At 36.3% G+C, this 19,389-nt stretch overlaps 1 protein-coding gene across 1 annotated transcript in view; it reads right to left on the bottom strand.

Annotated features, from left to right (window-relative positions):
- Positions 1–19,389, bottom strand: part of CNGB3 (cyclic nucleotide gated channel subunit beta 3) — a 68,292-nt gene that overhangs the window by 6,562 nt on the left and 42,341 nt on the right. Inside the window, exons 10-15 of the mRNA XM_030011062.2 lie at positions 15,661–15,783; positions 8,414–8,555; positions 6,240–6,399; positions 5,730–5,827; positions 4,607–4,690; positions 2,370–2,488 (exon numbers count right to left, since the gene is read on the bottom strand). Of these exons, the coding sequence (XP_029866922.1) occupies positions 2,370–2,488; positions 4,607–4,690; positions 5,730–5,827; positions 6,240–6,399; positions 8,414–8,555; positions 15,661–15,783 (726 nt within the window). The remainder of the gene's footprint in view (positions 1–2,369; positions 2,489–4,606; positions 4,691–5,729; positions 5,828–6,239; positions 6,400–8,413; positions 8,556–15,660; positions 15,784–19,389) is intronic.

The raw sequence follows: 19,389 nt of genomic DNA, 5'->3' as shown, positions 1-19,389 counted from the left end.
TCAGTAAATGGATGAATGAGGACAGCTGGCTTAAAGTGTAAATTTGTCTGGGCTAATGAAGTGTTGTGTTATAGCTGAATTTCTCTCTTTCTCAATTGTCTGTGCAGACAGGCTCTCATTAAGGCAGCAATCTGTTTGCCTCTGATTCTAAGATTATTTTGCTTCCCCAAACTGATATTATCTATACAGAAAAGTAGTAACAAGGCTAAGATGTTAATTGGAAGGCAACTCCTATTAGTTAATCTGTTTCTGTAATAATTTTCAAGGATGAAATTGGCAAAGGACTTGCTTGAACATTAGTCTTGCATTGGCCTTCTAGTATAATTCAGGGAAATTTTTTTAAATAAACATTTTTTGTTTTCTCAACTCCTTTGCCCTCAGAGACTTTTTAAGCATCATTTACATGCATTTTGAACAGAGTGAGATTAAATAGCAAGTGTCTTATAAATCGTGTAGTTAAACCACTCTGAATAAAGCTGACCTATTTCTCTAAACAAATCTTGAATCAGAAGTCAGAAGGAAATCAGTCTGATATCAGGTGGTAACTACGCTATGAATACTGAGGGGAAAATTTGGATGTGCTAAATGAAGCAGTATTTCATCCATTAAAAAATAATTTTTTCATTTGCTTCTGCTATACAGTATTCAGAAGACCTTGACAAAACTTACATAGGAAGGCGCTATACAAACTCATTATTTTCTAACACTTTGCCACAAGGAAGAGGATAAATCTCTACTGATACACTTAGTGCTTCATGTCTTTGCTTTTCTTCAATTTTGGAGATGTCTGCCAGTTGCTGTGTCTTTTCTCCTCTAGTTTATCCACTGCCTGACATTTATATGCAAATTACGTGTGTCTGAATGGGTATGCTGCCACAGTAGGTCAATGATGAATAAGACAAGACTAGAAGTGTAGGGTTATAGCATTGCTGAGGGGTTTACTGGCCATATTGGCAATTATGTAAAGAGTAATACGTATTGGGAAATGAATCTTTAAAGGCCGTTGTGTAGTTCTCACATGGAAACATGTGCTCACCTGTATTAGATCATAAGTTTGAAAATCCCTTCCTTGTTTTAAAACCAGTCATTATCATTTCTCAGTTTAAAAACTAAAGTCCTTGCTCCAAATACAAGACTAATAAATAATTGAAAACTATGTGCGTATTATATATCTGGGCTGCTGTAGCTTGTTCTTTTATCTTTTCATTATTCAGCCCTTACTGAAAATCAGTGTATTCTCAGCCTTTCCACATAACTTACACTAAAGCATTTTGTTTTGAGGCTTTGCTCAGGTATTATATTGTCACACAGAGAAATACCTTTCAAATAACCTTCTCTCAAAGAGCTGATATAATTTCACTTCCCCACTCAATGAAAAAGTTCTGTATCTATGAGATATATCAGTTTTTTTCCACTTGAGGTCTAAGCAAGTTCTGGATGCACATCACTGGATAAATGGGAATGTTTCCCCTACTACAAAGGGAGACACAAGTAGAAGATAAATGTAAAACTGGCACAGAGCTGATTACCACTTTTCAAAAGGCAGATTAAAGCTACCAGCAAGAGGATTAACAGTAACAGAAAGGCAGCTGGAAGAAATCAAGGATCCAGTTTATCACATGCAGCAGCACATATATTTTATTGCTTTTCCTCAGGCCAACCTCAGCAGGGGATGTAGTGCCTAAAATCTAGCACTTGGTTGGCTAATTGGGGACCATGGCATGTAAGAGTTAATAGATTTTGCATAGCAACCACATGGAGAATATAGAAAACATTTGTAGCCACAAGAGAAAAAATTTCTTCTCCAGACCTAAAAACTCAGAACTAAAAGTCTGGTCTGTCAGCCTTTTTCTTGTTTTGTATGCTCTTAAACAAATACATTTTCAAGTGTGGTTGCCTGATTTTTGGCAACTTAATCCCTACTTCAGCTCCTAAATGAACTAGTTGTATTTGCTATTTTAGACTTTTTAACTCTTTTGTTGGAAATTAATTATCATTTTTACTATCTGCTGTGTAAGGGCACCTAGTCTCACTATACAGGCAATAAAATGCATTTGGTCCTGCTGTATTGCAGACCTCAGAACAGGAAGATGTGTTAAATCTTTTAAATGCTGAAGGAGAAATTTGTCTGTATATTCCTGTGTACATTGACCAAAACACTGGTCTCAGATCTTGCCAGATTAGCCTCTGATGCTTCACTTAGAATTTCCTTCACTTACCTGCACCTCCTTGCTCAGTGTCCTCTTGGTTGACCCTACCCACTTTCTAGCCTCCCCATGGTAGCTGTCATGCTTACCACAGAGAAGTTAAACAACCATTGATTATTTGACCAGTTCTAAAGAAAGTGTTAAAAATAGCGATGGACCTACCTGATCTCCCCAAATACAGCTCCTGCTCTTAGGGTAACCAGGACTTTTGTACCATCAGGGCCACCGAGGACTTGAACTTCACCCTGTTTGATGATGTACATCTCTCTGCCAATCTCTCCCTGGGCACACAAACACATAAAGATCCCATGTTTTAGCAGCACAGTGGTTTTTTGTTAGAATAATCTGACAGACTCTTCTTTAAATATCTTTCCACTTTCTCATAAACAGGTTTACCAGTATTACGGAGAAATAAATGTTTGAGCTACTGTTCCTAGCACTGAGCACAAGCACAAGGACTAACTTTGGCAGTTCCAATTGTGATTTGGGACAATATTTGAACAGGAGTAAGACCATCTAGGCCAGCTTGGAAAAAGAAGAGTAGATAATCAGGATTGTAGCAGTCATTTCCATCAGCTGTTCTGGTGGAAACTAAAGTACTGCAGAAGTGTATTTAATAACAGAGAAGTGCAAAAAAGCCCATGCTTTATGGTCTAAATTACTTCTAAACATAATTTACCTAATTTAAAAGGAAAATAAGAATAAACAATCATTCAAAACTTCATCAACTTTTATGTAATCACTGGATGGTTTAAGAGATTATTCATTTATTTATTATCCTCCACATGATCTACTAGGATTCAAAGGTGTGACATCAATATATACAATAAAAAGCAGGCAGACTAGAACAATATAATGGACTTCAGGAAGATGATCATAAAAGTCCTCACAACATCTAAGTAAAGCAGGCAAATAACTATTTTTCCACTCGTGCAGCTGGAGTAACTGAGGCAAAGCAGCAATTTCATTTTAAAAGTGAAAAGGCAACGGCAACAAAGCCGGGACTGAAAACGTGGGGCTTACACTTCCTATTGCTTCACTTGCTCTTCCAAGCCTGCATGCAGGCCTCCTCGGTAAAGTACAATGAGGTCAACATACATCCAAGGAGGAGGTAGTTCCAACAGGGTTTTATTCCCTACTACTTGTTACAGCATTAATAGGATTACTATGGTTGTTGGCCACGTAGTAGATCTATAAAAATGAGAGGCCTTTTAGCTCTGAATCAAGCTGGAATAAACTGATAACTCAATTTCCCATAATCCATCCTTGCTGAGAACTGCTTTGCATCTGACTGCGGTATCAACACTTTGAATCTGTTACTGTCATTTATTTCTCTGTTGTGGCAGAGTTACAGCCGTGGTCTAAGATCCTTCATGCTGTGCATTGTACAAGCAAACACACCAAACTACTCTTCTACCCTTTCTAGCCAACAGTAATTCTGGGATTGGTCTTTGAAAGGACACGCCTGATCCTTTGGTGCATTCACAAATGTTTAACTTCCTACACTGTAAAGTCAGTGGGACTACTCAGCATTCAGGAAGAGGATCCTATGCTTTACTTTTGGAGGGAGCAGGACCTTAGTGAACATGCTGGACCAGAACTGCTAAAGACAAGTTAAGGGGTTCTGACGGTCACTTCTGAGTGTGGTATGAACTGTGCGTCACTTGCCAGAACAGTAACAGTACTGATGCTTCATCCGCCCCATGCTTTAATTACATCCTACACTGCCTATAAGTATGTTTATGTGCCTTCTGAAAACAGACTTCAGCTCACTTGGTCAGAAGCTGAGCTATCTACCTGTTTTACTGTAAGGCCATGTTTGAGCCAAAATGGTAAGAGAAAATAGACGTCTTTGCAAAGGGACAGTGTGACAGCATTCAGCTGGAAGTATGGAGACAGCTCAGAGCTGTGAGTGAAGGCAGAGCAAGGTCAGATCCTGCTCTAAGGAGCAGTATGGGATGCAGTGTATTTTCTACATTCTTGGATAATTCCACTTAAGAGTTTCTGAATGCACAAATGAAGCACATGCAGAGCATCATAGATTGAGATCTGTAGGCTAGGTTTGTATGTATATATGTATAAAAAAAATTAAGCTTGCTCCATTTTAAATATTAAAACTTCATGATGTATCATTAGATAAGCCTTATTTACATTAAATACTTTCCCATATTACTATAATCTTATGTTTGATAATGTAAGTAATAAAATCCATATTGTCTTGTTCTAGGTTGAAATTTGAGAGCACATTTGTTACTATTGCACAGAGTACCTTAATTACTTTTATGCTATCTAATTCACTCAGGATTAATTTTATTTAAAGGACACTGTTGACCGATATCTGAACTCTTTTTCTAAAACACATGCTATAATTATTATTTGAAAGAGACAACAATGCTCACCTTTTTGCAGACAAAGTCACCAGGTAAATACACAATGGATTTCAACCTTAGCAGCATGTCATATATCATCTGGGTATCGCACCCCTGTTAAAATAGTTAGAATTGATTGCTCTATTAATTCAGTAGCACAAGTGACTATCAGTGCTTACACTGGGCAGCAAAACCCAAAAATACATGAATGATCCAGGGATCATAAGTGGAATGCAAACTCAAAACATCATAAGGATCAGCTTTTAGAGCAGAGGAAAGACTGAAAGAATTGTCATTTCAAATACTTCTTATAAAGTTCTCTTTGAGTTGAACATCTCTTAATTTTTTACAAAGTAAGCTTCTGTACATCTAAATTTGCTGTGGAAGCTCAGTTAGTGTTATGTTCAGGAATTTATGGGTCTTTTATGTGAATGTATTTTACTGATCCAGGGAAAAAAAACAGATCATGTCAAATGTTCCTATGAATCTATGAATTCCACGTCTTCAGCAAATGTGGCAGAAACTGTGCAGCTATGTTTATACTGAGATATCATGTGATTTCTTGCAATTATCCTAGCAAACAAATTAGTGTTCAGGTTACTGTGTGTCAAGACTACTCCTTAAGTACTAAGACTGCAATCTTAAGTACGTACCACATTTAAATTGTATCTCTGGAAATCTATCATGATAATAAAGAGAAAGCTCCTTTGCACAAAAAGTTACTAAAAAGTAGCATTCATTACATCAAAGTTGTGTTGCCAGAACACATAGCATTTGTGATCTCTCAGGCAGACCTAGGTTATACAGCAAGGTGGACTGTGTTAAAAATTACATTCTTCTATGTCTGACTCTTGAGATTAGTTATAGTCTGAAATCACTTACAGTCTGACCATAACATCAGCTTTAGTATGTTGACATAACAGGTCTGTGTTTTAATCATCTCAATTTTTTTTTTATAGTTTTTTTGACACAGAAAATTCAAAGGCAGGCACTTGGCTTTGTCCTGACATGTCTCCATTAACTGAGATATTTCTTAGACCTATTTTGCCTTGCATATTAACAAACATGTTCTTAAGTGTTGCAAGATGGACAAAACAAGGTTTCTGTCTCAGGAATACCACACATTTCTGCATTCTCCTGTAAAACTACTTGCTTTGAATAAGTCAACTTTATTGACAATGGCAAAGTTCACATCAATTGCAATGGCTAATTGCATTTTGGTTGGCATCTGCTCCAGTAATTCTGATTCATCTGTAAAAGAAAAATAAAAGCAAACTCTGTTAGTTAGAAAATATAAAGGAAGAATGAAAGAATGTCCATATAAATGAGCATTGTACAGAAAAATAACTTAATGCAGCTATTCTAGCATTTATGAGTTCAAATGAGAAATCTGGTAATATGCTTTTACTAAGATATTGTCTTTTAAGTTGCCTATCTTGTCTAAAGGTAAAACCAAAACATTATATAAATGAATAGAATTTGTGAAGTAGTAAGTGCCATATTGCTTTGGATTTTTTTTTCTTTTCTAAAGTAAGTTGAATACTCTCTTCTCACTTCTCGCATGCAATTCAGAAAAGGAGAAACGTGAATTTCACCCTGTATCTATATCTATACAACCACTCTCACTTGAAGTTGCTACGTAACTGGAATTAGAAAGACTTACCCAGCATTCCCTGAGAGTCCCATGTGTATTCATACCAGGTTCGAACACGATTTTGGACCACTCTTGGAATAGAATAAGTGTTCATATAGGAGACAGTGTTGTCCATACAGGAACGGTAGTAGTTCTGTCCTGCTGTGGCTGCTCCAATTACATCTCTCATCTGCAAACATCAGTTGTTGTTACTACACATTTCAACAAAAATAGTCTTGATTTGAATATCTTGCCACCAACATATAAAAAGAATAAAATACTTGTTTGCAAAATCACTAATTAATTATACATTCAGCTGCATGTTTTGAATAGGTCCTTCATCCGCTTTTTCAGAAGTGTTACAGATTTAATCTAATTGTGTTGGAAAGTCTATATTTATGATTTTAAAGGGATCATTTGTGTGTTTTAACTTATTCTTCTGTCTCATATTTCTGGACATGGATGAAAAATGTAGATAATGCTTTTCTTAAAAATCCATGATAAAGCTACTCTGCATTTGGTGTGCAATGCAAGTCAGAAGTGAAGCAAACTGGGCTAAATTTCTTTAACAACATCAGCTGTCACCACTAGAATTAAGAACCTGCTGCTGTTTAAGTAGCTAAGAGAATCTAGATCAATCCTAAAAATGCACTTTGAGCTGAAAGGTGATCTTGAAGTTTTTAGTGCAGGAACATCATTTAACATTCCAACACAAATGTAATTTAGTTTTTAGAAAGTGCATGAGTTAATGGTCATAGATATTCCTTCTTCAGAACATAACTGTGTAGACATTTTTTTAGTAGGATGGATTCATATTGCAGTGGCCAAGGATAGTGTGCCGGTGGGCTGAATTCTGCTTTTTATTACAGAGATACAATTGATTGCAATAGGAATAACAATTTTTAGGCAAGTGTGTTAAACCAGGAATAACTTGGTAATTTTAAGAGCTCTTTGTAAACAGGAATTATAAAAAAAATGCAGTGAATATGTTCATGTGTTAAGAATTAAGTCTGCAAATAAGTGTACTAGTTACAAAACCTAATCTGCAGAATCTTCTTGGGGAATGGTGCTTTCATTGACAGTTATATCAATTTAGGAAAAAATTATAAATATCCAAACTCTGAAGTTTAATCCAATACACTTGAATTCAATAGTTTTCCAGAAGAAATATCTTATATGCACTACTTTGTTTTATTTTTGGTAATTCTTGTTTGTGGATGAATTTTAAATCCTACAGGCAAGAGTCTGTTTCATGATGGTTATCTCTTCTTGCACTTCTAAATGGCAAGGGACATATGCAATTTTTAACTGTTTGATTGAACTTTTTGAATCCTGTATTCAAAATAAAAATTACATTTCAGTTTTCATCTTTATTTTTTCATAATAATTCTTCCAATAACAGACATGTACAAATAAAAAACTCTGGAATGATTTCTACAGGAATCCGATAAAACACAGTATCGCATAGGAACCATGGCATTTTTTTTTTCTGTAGGCAAGGCATTTTAAAACCATGCATTTGTTTTTCTGTAGGGAAGGTATTTTAAAACCTATGGATCTAAAGCCCAAGTTTAGTAGTTATAAGCCAGAAATAGTTCAGTTTTATTCATTTGGAAATATAACTGATTTGCTGTGATTTGCTGTGCTATGGGCTTTTTTTTTTTTCTCTCCTGCCAAATAAGAACCAAAAGAAATAGAAAACAGTTAATTTTCAGGTTAGCAAATATATTGTAATTTATGGAAGAGAGCAGAATTCTAGTTTGACAAAAAAATCATAGGATTTCCATTAACAGTATTCTATTGGCAGTAGTATCGAGCATGACTTATTCAATAATTTGTACATATTAATACATACCTATAATTATATTTTTTCTATCAGATTTAACAGTATAATGTGAATTTCAAGGAACTGTCTCCTTGGCTGTGAGGAAGAAAAAAGGAATTATACATAGTTTCAAGAATCATCCATGTCCTGCAGAGTCTTGGCTTTAAATCAGCTTGTGTGCAAAAGGGCTACAAGACTGGGAACTGATTAAAAACATGTATTTGTCAGAAGAATAAGTACAGATGACAGTTAAATAGAAGGCCATTCAGATGGAGGCTAAACTTTTTCCTAGAACAGAACTCTATTAAATTGAATATATTATCACTACCACTACATTACAGTAATTTGAATGTATCTAGTTATTGATTTTTTTATGTACCTGACCAATTAAGCTGGAGAAGACAAAGACACCCAAGAAAAAATTCAGCAGTTGAAAAACTATTTCAAACAGAGTTTGTGGTTCTGGAAGGCCACCGATGGTGATTAAAGTACGAACTGCCCAGTAGTAACACCTCAGATACCTGTGGATACAGACAGCATTTTTGTTACTGACTGTAGGTACTTATGTGTTTGAAGTTAAGCATATACCTGCCAGAGTTGGGCCTTTTAATGATGCTTTTCAGTCCAAAAGACCTTCAGCACTTTTTATGAAGGGTTATGATTTTACTAATGATACAGTTGTGTAAATCATGTTGAGCTGAATGTTCTCACTGACAGCAAAATAAGAATACATGGGGAATGCAGCGGTTACTTACTGTTCTCCAATAACTATGCAGCTTTACAGAAGACTTCTGTAACAAATTGCCAAGGTGGACATTACTGTGTTAGAATGCTACCAGTGAAGGTGCCATGATGTTAAAAGCAGTGTAAAAATGTTAGAGACTTCCCAGAGTTTATCTGTAGCACACTAGATGCGCACACATCTGAAGGTCTCTTCCATGGCTTCACTTGATAACACCAGTGTGAAGCCTTTTGGTGGGTACAACAAATGCAGTGTTGTTCTTCTCGTGTCCGTTCATTTTCCTAGTCCTTTAACCACTTAGGTCTTCCTCCCACTCTGCTTCTTAAGCACCCTTCATTGGCTCTGCCTCCTGGGTTATGTCAAACATGTTACAAGTTACATGTTTCCACAAGCTGTATGTTAATCCAGCTTCTCCAAACCAATTCACTTATTCAGCACTGCAGGGTTGACTCCTGCATTAACTTCTAGTGGCTGGCCTCCACTACCCCTTCTGTCACCTCAACAAACACATTCTTGCCTTCTTCATTACTTTCCTGATGCCTGGGAAGAGCTGTCCCTCAATGGCTACAAAACCACCTTGTTAGCACCCTTCAAGACTTTTCTCAGAACTCTCTTGGTGTAGAAACCAAATATAGCAGTGAGCAATGGGCAGTCACTAAGACTCTGCTCCAATGTACGGCTCATATTGACTCCTTCACTGTATCCATCTGGTGTCTGTCACTTCTCATACCTGAAGTGTGAGCTCTTTGGACAAAGATTTTTTTGTTCTGTTTGTACAGCACTCTTTGTACAGCCTTGTCCCTGACAGAGCCTGTTGCATTCAAGCAGTGTATTTCTATTAGTATGATAACACAAGTTTATGAAACAGCAATGGACCTGGACAGAATTTTTTTTTTTATTATTATTTTGTGAGGATAGTCACACTAACTCTCTTTTTTTTAGTACATATATATATATGTAAAGTGCCTTGGCATATCTAAGATTCTGTTTTAAGAATCTGTTTATCTAAGATTTATGTTTCTAGAACATGGCACCACTAGTACTGCAGTATTTCCCCTACTGTGCAGTGGGGATTAATTAGCTCAAATCATTGCTGTGAGTGTGCCATCATTTCCTTCTTTTCTGGACCAACAAGTAATTGGTTTAGGAATATTTTTAAAAGCCTCCTATTAATTAGAATTTGACTTCCTAAGTCTCTGTACAATCAGACTTCAGCTTCACTAATGAGTAGGAATGGAAGTTCATTTTCCTTAATTGTACAATGAGATTTTCTATTATTTCATCTATAACTATTGCTTCTGAAACAATGAAGATTCCTTCTATTTGATGAATTTCATTGAGTTTGAAATTAAAAAAAAAAACACACACAAGAAATATTTTCGGAGATGCATGTTTTGAAATAGACAGTTTTGCATGCATCTTCTCATGCCTACCCTGAATCTGAGGCCACCTGATCTGCTTGCAGACTTCAGGTGTACATTTTAATTTGGTGGCCTCCACTTTTAAACTCCTCTCTTATTAAGGTACAAACTCCACCCCTATTAATAAATGGTCCATGTAACAATACAATTGGAGGGTCGGTTTGTGTAAATATGAGAAAATAAACTCACAGTAACAATCAGTTCCAATGAGGGGTTTTATTTAAATCACTCGAAAGTGTTTCCAAGTCTTTCACCTAAAATGTCAGGCTTTACAAAGCAATCGATTTTTGCTTTTCATTACAAAGTCACTTTTTTCTTGGTTGTAGATTAATGAAATGCAGTAACAATTATCACTTTTACCATAGTTTTCTAGTTTTAGATTTTAACAGCCAGTTCTGGCTGTTTTCATTCAGAGATCTGCCATCATATAATTTTTCCTTGTTAGGGGTGCAAAATGAACAGCTGGCTTAGACCACTATAATATTTTCACTTGGATTAAAAAAAAAAAATCATCACCTATGCATGCTTCCAGCAAAGTATGCAAAAGTGGCAGCTTTCTCTTAGACTTCTGTAGCATAAATAAGTAGTAAGAAAAAGCCTCAGATCTGTTTTGGAAGAACTGCAGATTTAAGCATAAAATGATGTCTCTAGCTTGTCTGAGGGGAATTATCATATAAAGCATATTGATATCATATTCCTTTGCCATAACTGAGAATGCTGTAGTGCTTGAAACATGTATAATTTATTAATATAAAAGTAAAGAAATTAACATTACTCTGTGCTAGTTACTACAGGAAACAAAAGTAATTAACCAACTCCCTTACCCCCAAAGGCCTTGGGTGCCAAGCTTGCTAAGTCCACCATGATAGGCAATATAATCTTCATTCTGGGAATGTCTACAAAGAATGAAAGTAGCTCCTCAAAGAAATTTAGGGGTCACATTCTTCTTTGCAGTGTTGTATATGCAAAATGTGAGGTATCTTTTTCAGATCTGCCCACCACTTTCTGAAGAAGTTGTTAATACAGTATATTCTTCTGCAATTTTTCTTCAAAAGAAACTTTCTACTGGCAAAGTCACATGATATTCACTATCTCTTAGGCACAGTTTTTATATTTTCTCCATTTACACATTTTATTGTTTTTATTTTAATCTGAAATGAAAGTTACACAGTTGAAATATAAAGCAGCTTTTTTTCCCTAAGAAGGGGAGAAATGAAATTGTAAATTTTGTTTAAGGAAAGCCAGAAAAAACAGACTCCTATTTCAACAGTATTAGCAGCTCTGCTTCCTACTAGCTCGTGTCTGGAAACAATCATTGCTCACCATACAGCTTACTAGCCTGCTATAAAATTACTGTTGAAGCAAATAACATGAGACAAGAAAGGGATTTTCCCTCCGCACAACATAGAATGTATGTTTATCCTTCAGGCAATCAAACTACTAGATTTTTTTCCCTAAAATAAGTCCTAGGTATGAAAACATTCAGAAACACTGCAAATACAATAACTTGTAATATTATGTCAGTAGAAATATCTTTGTCATAAAAGTCCATTTCAGAATACGCTAAAATTCTTACATGGTTTTGGTTAATACAGGTAAATCAAATCTTTGTGCATGTGGCTATCAGATTTTAAGGTGGTATTCACACATTCATTTCATCCCAGGGAAGCATTATTTCAGGGCTATCACGTTTGACTCCTCTCAGATTACAGCCAGGATGGGTTTAAGCAGAGTAAAGAAGTGGCCTTTATAAACTGGTACTCTAATGACCTTCTTCTTAGTACCTCTTTTTCTTGAGTGACTTATTCATCGGGTGGCTGTAGGTATGATGATCTTAGGCAGAATGGTGTGAACTACAAAGCTTTTATCTAAAAAGTACAGCTGCAAGTAGCAGGTCTGAAAGCATTAGGTTTGACATACTTATGAGTTGGGCTGTGCATTCACAGATTGTCTGGAGGCAGATAACTGCCTTTGTATAGCAAGCACTGCGAGTATGACACATCAGACCTATTGCAAGTGCAATGTATAGCTGATACCCACGAGACACCTTTTAAGATATGTCAGTCTTACTGGGTGTTGGGCAATGCATACCAAAGAAGTAGAGTTGTTCTACACATGTACAGTGACCATTTTCCTGGACTTCCAGATATCTGCTAAAAGTCTGTGCCCGGAGCAGGAAGGCAGCAAGCTACAGAGAAACATAATCAGGATGCAAATAGATGTCTTGATTAATAAATATGCCAGTGAATTTTGCAGACTACTTGTGGATGACTTGCAAGCAGCAGAAGAAATACACCATGAGCAAAGTGGAATGATTTGTTTTGTCTAAATTTAATGCTGACCTGTGGGGTTTGCATGGGAATTTCAGCTCCCGAGTTTTAGTTTCCCTTATGGGCAGTGATGAAAGAGACAGATACTTCCATGGGACAATTCAGGACAACACTACATTCCTGCCTTTAATCCCTTTCTAAAGGATTCGTCCATTTTCCTGAGGAATTAGGGAGACTGATCTCTTACTTAGTAGTTAAATTAGATTGTAAATATACACATACAGTTCAAATTGTTCACTTAGCTATAACAAAAAGACCTTTTTAATATCCTGCTGCCATGGTTACATAGGCTCTACACTATGGTGTTGCATCAGGGATGCTATCCTTCTGCATTAGGAGACACTGAGGTCTGTCTGCCTAATACAAGCTCATGAGTGCAGTTTTAATGCTGGGAACATCTTGTGTGGCTAATTTGGGTGTGTTGCAGAGGGGTAAAGTTGACTGCCTTTTGCACCTCAGGTCAAAGGCATTTTGATTGAAGGCTGCCATGCAAAACACCTCAAATCTTCCTGGACTGGCACTAACACTTCGGAGTCTGGACATGATGTGGAAAAGAATACAGCTAGCAGAAATTTGCAAAAAGAGCTACTTTGATAATTTTGCTTGTGGTTTGAGTGCTGTGTACAGCTGTTCATTAAAAATTGAAGATCAGCAGTTAGTATGTCTGCTCAGGAACATATATATAATCAAATTGATAAGGGAAACTGTTGTCTGTGTATTCTTTTAGCCTGGAAAGGAAAAAAAAAAAAAAGATCCTAGAAGTGCTGACATTTTTAAGAACTGGTTTTGGCCATAACTAGCAACATTTTATGGACACAGCAGGGATCCTACATAAAACATTCATGCCACTAAATCAGTGCTAGATCATTTGCTTTGGGTCAGTGTAATCTGAGACCACTAGAATTTTGATTTATTTGTCAAACTGCTTACTGTCATTTTTTTTTAATTAGCTAAGAAGCTATGTTTGTCTTATCTTCTTTCTGAATGTGTTCCCTTTCTGTGTGAGACCAATGGCATATTTTGCTTCAAATATTGGCAACTCTGACTGCCATGTGAAAGGAAATTACATCTGCACTACTGTGCTATAATATATACTGCAGTTCTGGTCACTTTTTCTGACAGATTTTTCCTGGATTGTTCTTAATTCCTGCTTTCCAAAGAAATGAATATACCTAGAAGTATCTTGTCTGATATGTTTAAGTTCACATGGCATCTCCAATAATAACTAATGTTCACACAATGCCTCTCTGTTAAAAATTCCCAAATATTTGACAATCAGATAATATGTCATGCCTGAGTCTCTAAGGCAATGACTACCCCGTACAGAAGGCATTTTCTGTTAGTGGGATACTAAGCTATACTTCATGAAATGCAGCTCAGCATGGGATACTCTTTGAGGTTCCATGTACATGGGACCATATAATCCAGTATGAGTTAGATACAGGCAAAAGAATTAAGTCATACATTCACCAAGCAATGTCAAGATGAGGTAGATAAATGGCTTAAGCTTACATGGATATATTCTAATATGCATTTATTTCAGCTTCTCAGTTTAATGTAGACCTTGAATTATCAGTTTATTATAATTGTTTATAAAAAATTCTGCCCTAAATCCCATTTAATTTCAGTGTGACAACATTTGAGAAGTGTTTTTGTCTCCTCGTGGAAAAGGTATCACAAAATATTAAAAAGCCTGACCATTGCCTCTGGGCACAACCGCATTTTCTGTGATCAAGCTAGCAAATAATTTCTACCAATTGTTTCCCTGAGTGAAATGTAAAATATTCTTGTCCATGAAAACCAAGAAGACTTTCTTGCCTGTTCTCTAGGCTGTTCTGAAGAAGAATTAAAAGATTGAAGACTGAGTAAGCTCTCTACTTTCAGAGTGTTCAAGTTGCTCAGTCTTAGTTACCTTATTTTCTAATTATGAGGCAAGTTTTCCCAAGAATGACATTAACAAAAATAGTTATAATGGAAATTCTTTCTGCATTTTTCTTGTCAGATTTCTGGAAGCCTTGATCCTGCAAATAAATACCTGTGTATAATTTCACTTACATAAGTGGTCCCACTGAGCTCTAGGACTTGCTTGCACATGTCTGACTGCAGTACTCAAGCTGTGTATTTTAGCAGTGTGTGGAAACCAGCCATGTCAATTTTTTTGAAAGAGAACCCTAATTATAAAAAATCAATGCTGCTTTACACAAAGTGTGTTTTACTATCAAAGGCTATTTTCTTACCCTTCAAGATAGTGACTTCACACCAAATTCATGAAGTCTGAAAAAATTACAAGCAAGAGAAGCATGTCTCCAAGAGAAACATGAAATGTTGTTTAAAGGGTGATTTATGACAGCAGTAATATATTATATGCTGTTTTGCAAAGAATATAATTAATGAACAAATTGAGCTTCTGTGACTTTAACTATATTATGGCCTTTGAAAGAAATGAACATTTATACATCTGAACCTACAAGATATGTTTTTATATAACTACACACAAAATATATTATGACTTTGCTATTTTCTCTTGCTTCATCTCCATCATCTTAATGAATGTCCGTTACTTGGCACCCAGCCTAGTGCTGTCACAAGTAGTTTATGGAAAAGTGTGCCAATATCTAGTCCTTCCCACTAGAGACACTCTGCCACATGTTTAAGCATGACCTTCTCAAAAGATCAGAGAAAGTGGGTGGAATTTTTTTCAGACCAATCACCATGGTGTTTAGAGGGACTAAAATGTTGCATTTTAATGACACAATGCTGTGTGGCAGAAGAAAAATCTGTGCCTCTGATTCCTTTGAGGGATTGTTCTGCAATCTTTCTAACAGTTCCCATGTGCATATGCAATCAGTAAGTTTAATTTATGACCCTTGTTGCTTTCTAAATGTTTAATTAAGTTAGTGCTTAGCACTGACTCATAAACCTATAAAAGCAGTAAACTGATTATTCACTGCACCTGCCCTCCTAATATGTGTTAGTAATGAAAGCTGCTAATCAGCAGCCATGGTGCTAAAAGTTTTCTATCCAAGCACTTGTAAAGTAAGGGCACGCCTTGCAAGCAAAAGCATGGGAGAAGGAGGGGGATGCAGGAAGGAGCAAAATCAACAGAAATCTCTTGCAAGAGAAAAGAACTTACATGTTTCCTTTGCCATCGTACACCCATCTAGTGCTGCCAAGTCCTTCATAGTCTGAAGCCCAATAATACAGGCATGCATTAATGTGCAAGATAAACAGCAAGTATCCAGTTGTTCGAATGACCCTATAAAAGTCAACAGATTCTTTTAAAACAACTTACATTTTTCCTTCCTTTTAATATGGAACCCACTGCTTTTTTGGATCAACAGTGTTTATGTTAAGCATCCACTAAGTAGTTCCCCACCTGTATTGATTCTGTGAAAAAAAGGAGCTGGCAGTTACCTGTCCTTCACGTTTGTCCAAGGTCAAATAAATATCTTTCCTAGAATATTTGACACAAGGTAATTTCTAAATTATCATTCCCTGAGGACTTTATAATCCTCTTCTTTAACTGGCTGTGAATATTTACAGAAATTTGAAGCTATATTAATGAGGCTAGAGGGTACAAATTAATGTGTTTGCCAAACTCTGTTCAAGATAGGCTCTAAACTTGTTAACCAAAGCCAAGAAATGTCTGAGGTCAGAAATGAACTGTTTTACAAGAGCTGTGCTAGGAAGTCTGCAGTAGATCCACTAAATAGTATGATTTACTGGCTACAGCAGGAGTTGTATCATTCCTAATCCCAGTTCTTACGCTTATGGCCAGTTCTATGAAGAACATCAATGATGAACTACTTAAGCACCAAGCAGCTTTCTGTTTAATACAATAATGATCTCATTGTATATCCTCTGTTCAGTGCATGAGGATCAAAAGGAAGATCTCCTGGATTTAGCTCTCCATTCAAATATTCATACAGGCAAGGGATAAATAAGCAGGAGAAGTACAGGACTTGCCTAAACGCAGGGAGTCTGGTACATAATGAGTTTATCTGCTACAGCTAGAATTCAGTGCAGTTTGCAGTGCATAGTAACTGAGTGCATGGTTTTATGAAAATTTTATAAGATCTAACCAAGTTAGGTCTATAACTAAGTTAATGGGAGATAACATCTCTGTGGTTGCTTCTGTATTATGCATTCCTTTGCTGTTTCTTGAGGTGCCATTGCATGCCCTCCTTTGCCTCTCCATGCCATTGAGCAATTTACCTACAGGTACTCTTCATCTTTAGGATGTTGACAAATGAATGCCACTTCTCTCTTTAAATGTTGGTGTTCTTCCAGGACAGCTCTGTTTAGGATTGTAAGCTTTTGAGAACAGCAGATAGCTGATGCGATCTAGTAATATTACAATATTGACCATGCTGGGTCTTGTGCACAAGTTTGAATCCATGCAGCTGGACTCCTGAGGTCAGAGTAAAGGTTTTGAAAGCCTTTGCTACACTATATATTATATTTCTCTAGGCACATTTTGAATCTACCGCAATGGGTAGGTAAGATGTAGTAACTTTTGCTAGCTCTATTCCAAAACTAATGAGTTTGAGAAGAGAGTCCAACCAGGCACATATACTTGCTGTGTAGAAGTTTAGTTTGACATTATCTAGTTAATTGGTGCCTTATCGCTCAGATGGTGACCATACCAAGATCTCAGATCAAAACAACATTGCTACATTCAAATAAAATGCAGTGGTTTGCACAAACAGCCCATCTTTTTTTTGTATTTTTCAGCTCCCATCTGTACTCTTCTGTATAACTACCTCTCTTCTCCATTTGTCCTTTTTCTTTCCTTACGTTAATGCCTTCTGGCAAGACAATTAAAAGATCTTTGCCAAATGTTTTTACTAATGAGTACCTCAAAAACTTGAAGTCAGTGTTTTCTGAAGTATGTTTTAAAGCATTGTATCAGGGCATGGCATGACATATTTAATAGGTGTTTTGCAAATACAAAATATAACATTTTGGTAGGACAGTATGCAGACATTTTTTTTCAACCACAAACCTTAGCAAAGCACTGATGGGAAAGCCTATAGATAATAAAGCGTTAATACTGTTAACGCCATATATGCTGAGCAATATTGAAATCCATGTTCCCTACCATTGTTTTTCTGCACATCTTCAAAGGGATTTAAAATTGCATTTTAGTTATGAAGAGTGCTCTATTTCACAAGTTTCAGGTTTCTGGCCTCTTAAGAGTATGAGGTAGAAAATGGATTCACTTTATAATATTTACATTCTGCAATTTACATTCTGCATTTTACATTCTGCAAGTGATTTAATACTGGAAAACGCAAGTGGGCCTGTGACCAGGAAGAAAAGACACAAGCAGCAACAGACAGTTGTGGCACTCAACAAATACCATGCTAGAAAACTGTCTAACAAGCCAGAACAGCTTTGCAGAGTAGCTGGCTCTGTCTTTTCAGCTATTTCATACATTTTACATGACCAGCGAGATCTTGCTCTGTGTGTCAGCCTTTCTAAACCAGCACCTTCCCTGTTGTTTGACACGCAAATCAACATCACATTCTTCAAAGTTAGGCTAGTTTGAAGATACACGCATCCCATTCTCAACTTGCCTTTTAAACAACCATTTCCCATTCCATACTTTTATATAATGTGAAACTGTCCATTGCAAAACTGCTTATTTGGGTGAAAATGGGTTTGCTACTTTGTTTCCATTTCCTTGAAATCCATATACACACAACATTGTTGTTACATATGAACTAATTACTTGATTCAAAACCATCTATATTAAAAATCTGTATCTCCCAGGTCTCACTGCAAATATTATAGGAGATACAGAAAAGTCGTTGAATTATGACTCCAAAGCAAAGGACGTAATATGGCAAATAATTAATTTTAAAAGTTCTCAACATTAGAAAAAGTTAAAAAAGTACAAGCAAGGCAGATGAAAACCCATTCTTTTTAATGAGATTAGAAATTGGAGAAGATAGGGAGGCAGTGATTCAGCAACTGACAAGAAATTTCTTCATCTTGTGGAAATTCAGAGAAGCTTTCTCTTGTACCAACAAGAATTTAAAAAAAGAAAGAAAAAACCCCAACAACCAAACCACAAAAGACTCTTCAATAAGTGAAAGGAGAGGGCAACATGAGAATAAGCTTTGTGGAGGTTAGCATCTTCAAAAATACTTTAGTAGAATTTTCAAACTTCTAAGTTTTGTTTCATTTTGCAGGTACACAAAAATATGAAAGAGATGATGTTTCAACCTCCTTTTCAAATTTAACTAGTCTCTAAATTTCATAAAATACTGCATTTGCAATATATAAATACCAAGTCTATCATTTAAGTGCAATAATATCTGAAATAGAATAAGACAGTAAACAGCAGATTCTTATTTCTGCAGCAGCAGCACACAGGAACAATACATGCCCCAAAACTGGGACAGGGAAAAAAAATCTGTTGGTGTAGGAGTTGCACAAGATAAACTAAGGCTGGTGACATTCACAGTAGATGACAATAATGGTGACACAGTAGATAGGTTCATTGGCTCTTAGCAGCATCACTGACGGCTGAGGGGCCTATGAAACTTGCCATAACCATGTCCATGGACTACTTGATTTGGAACCAAAATTCTTCCTGTCAATGCAGAAGGTGAGAACATAGTGCAGCAGACAACAGTCATAATCACTATTTGAGATCTGTGCTGAATTGATTCTCATTCCAAGTTTAGTCAATGCAGTGGATGATCAAGTTTCTGTATATGCCAGGTTCATGGTGAGAGCATGTTTGAAGAAAAATATTGACACAGGCTCAAGCTCTTAAGTTTTATTAAGTACAAATAAACAGCTACTAAGAATTTGGCACTGCTATTAGCAACCTAAAGGAACTGTTCTTTAG

Source organism: Aquila chrysaetos, chromosome 4 (assembly GCF_900496995.4).
Source record: "Aquila chrysaetos chrysaetos chromosome 4, bAquChr1.4, whole genome shotgun sequence".
In the NCBI taxonomy this organism is placed as follows: domain Eukaryota; kingdom Metazoa; phylum Chordata; class Aves; order Accipitriformes; family Accipitridae; genus Aquila; species Aquila chrysaetos.
This window is presented reverse-complemented; position numbering and strand designations above follow the sequence as displayed.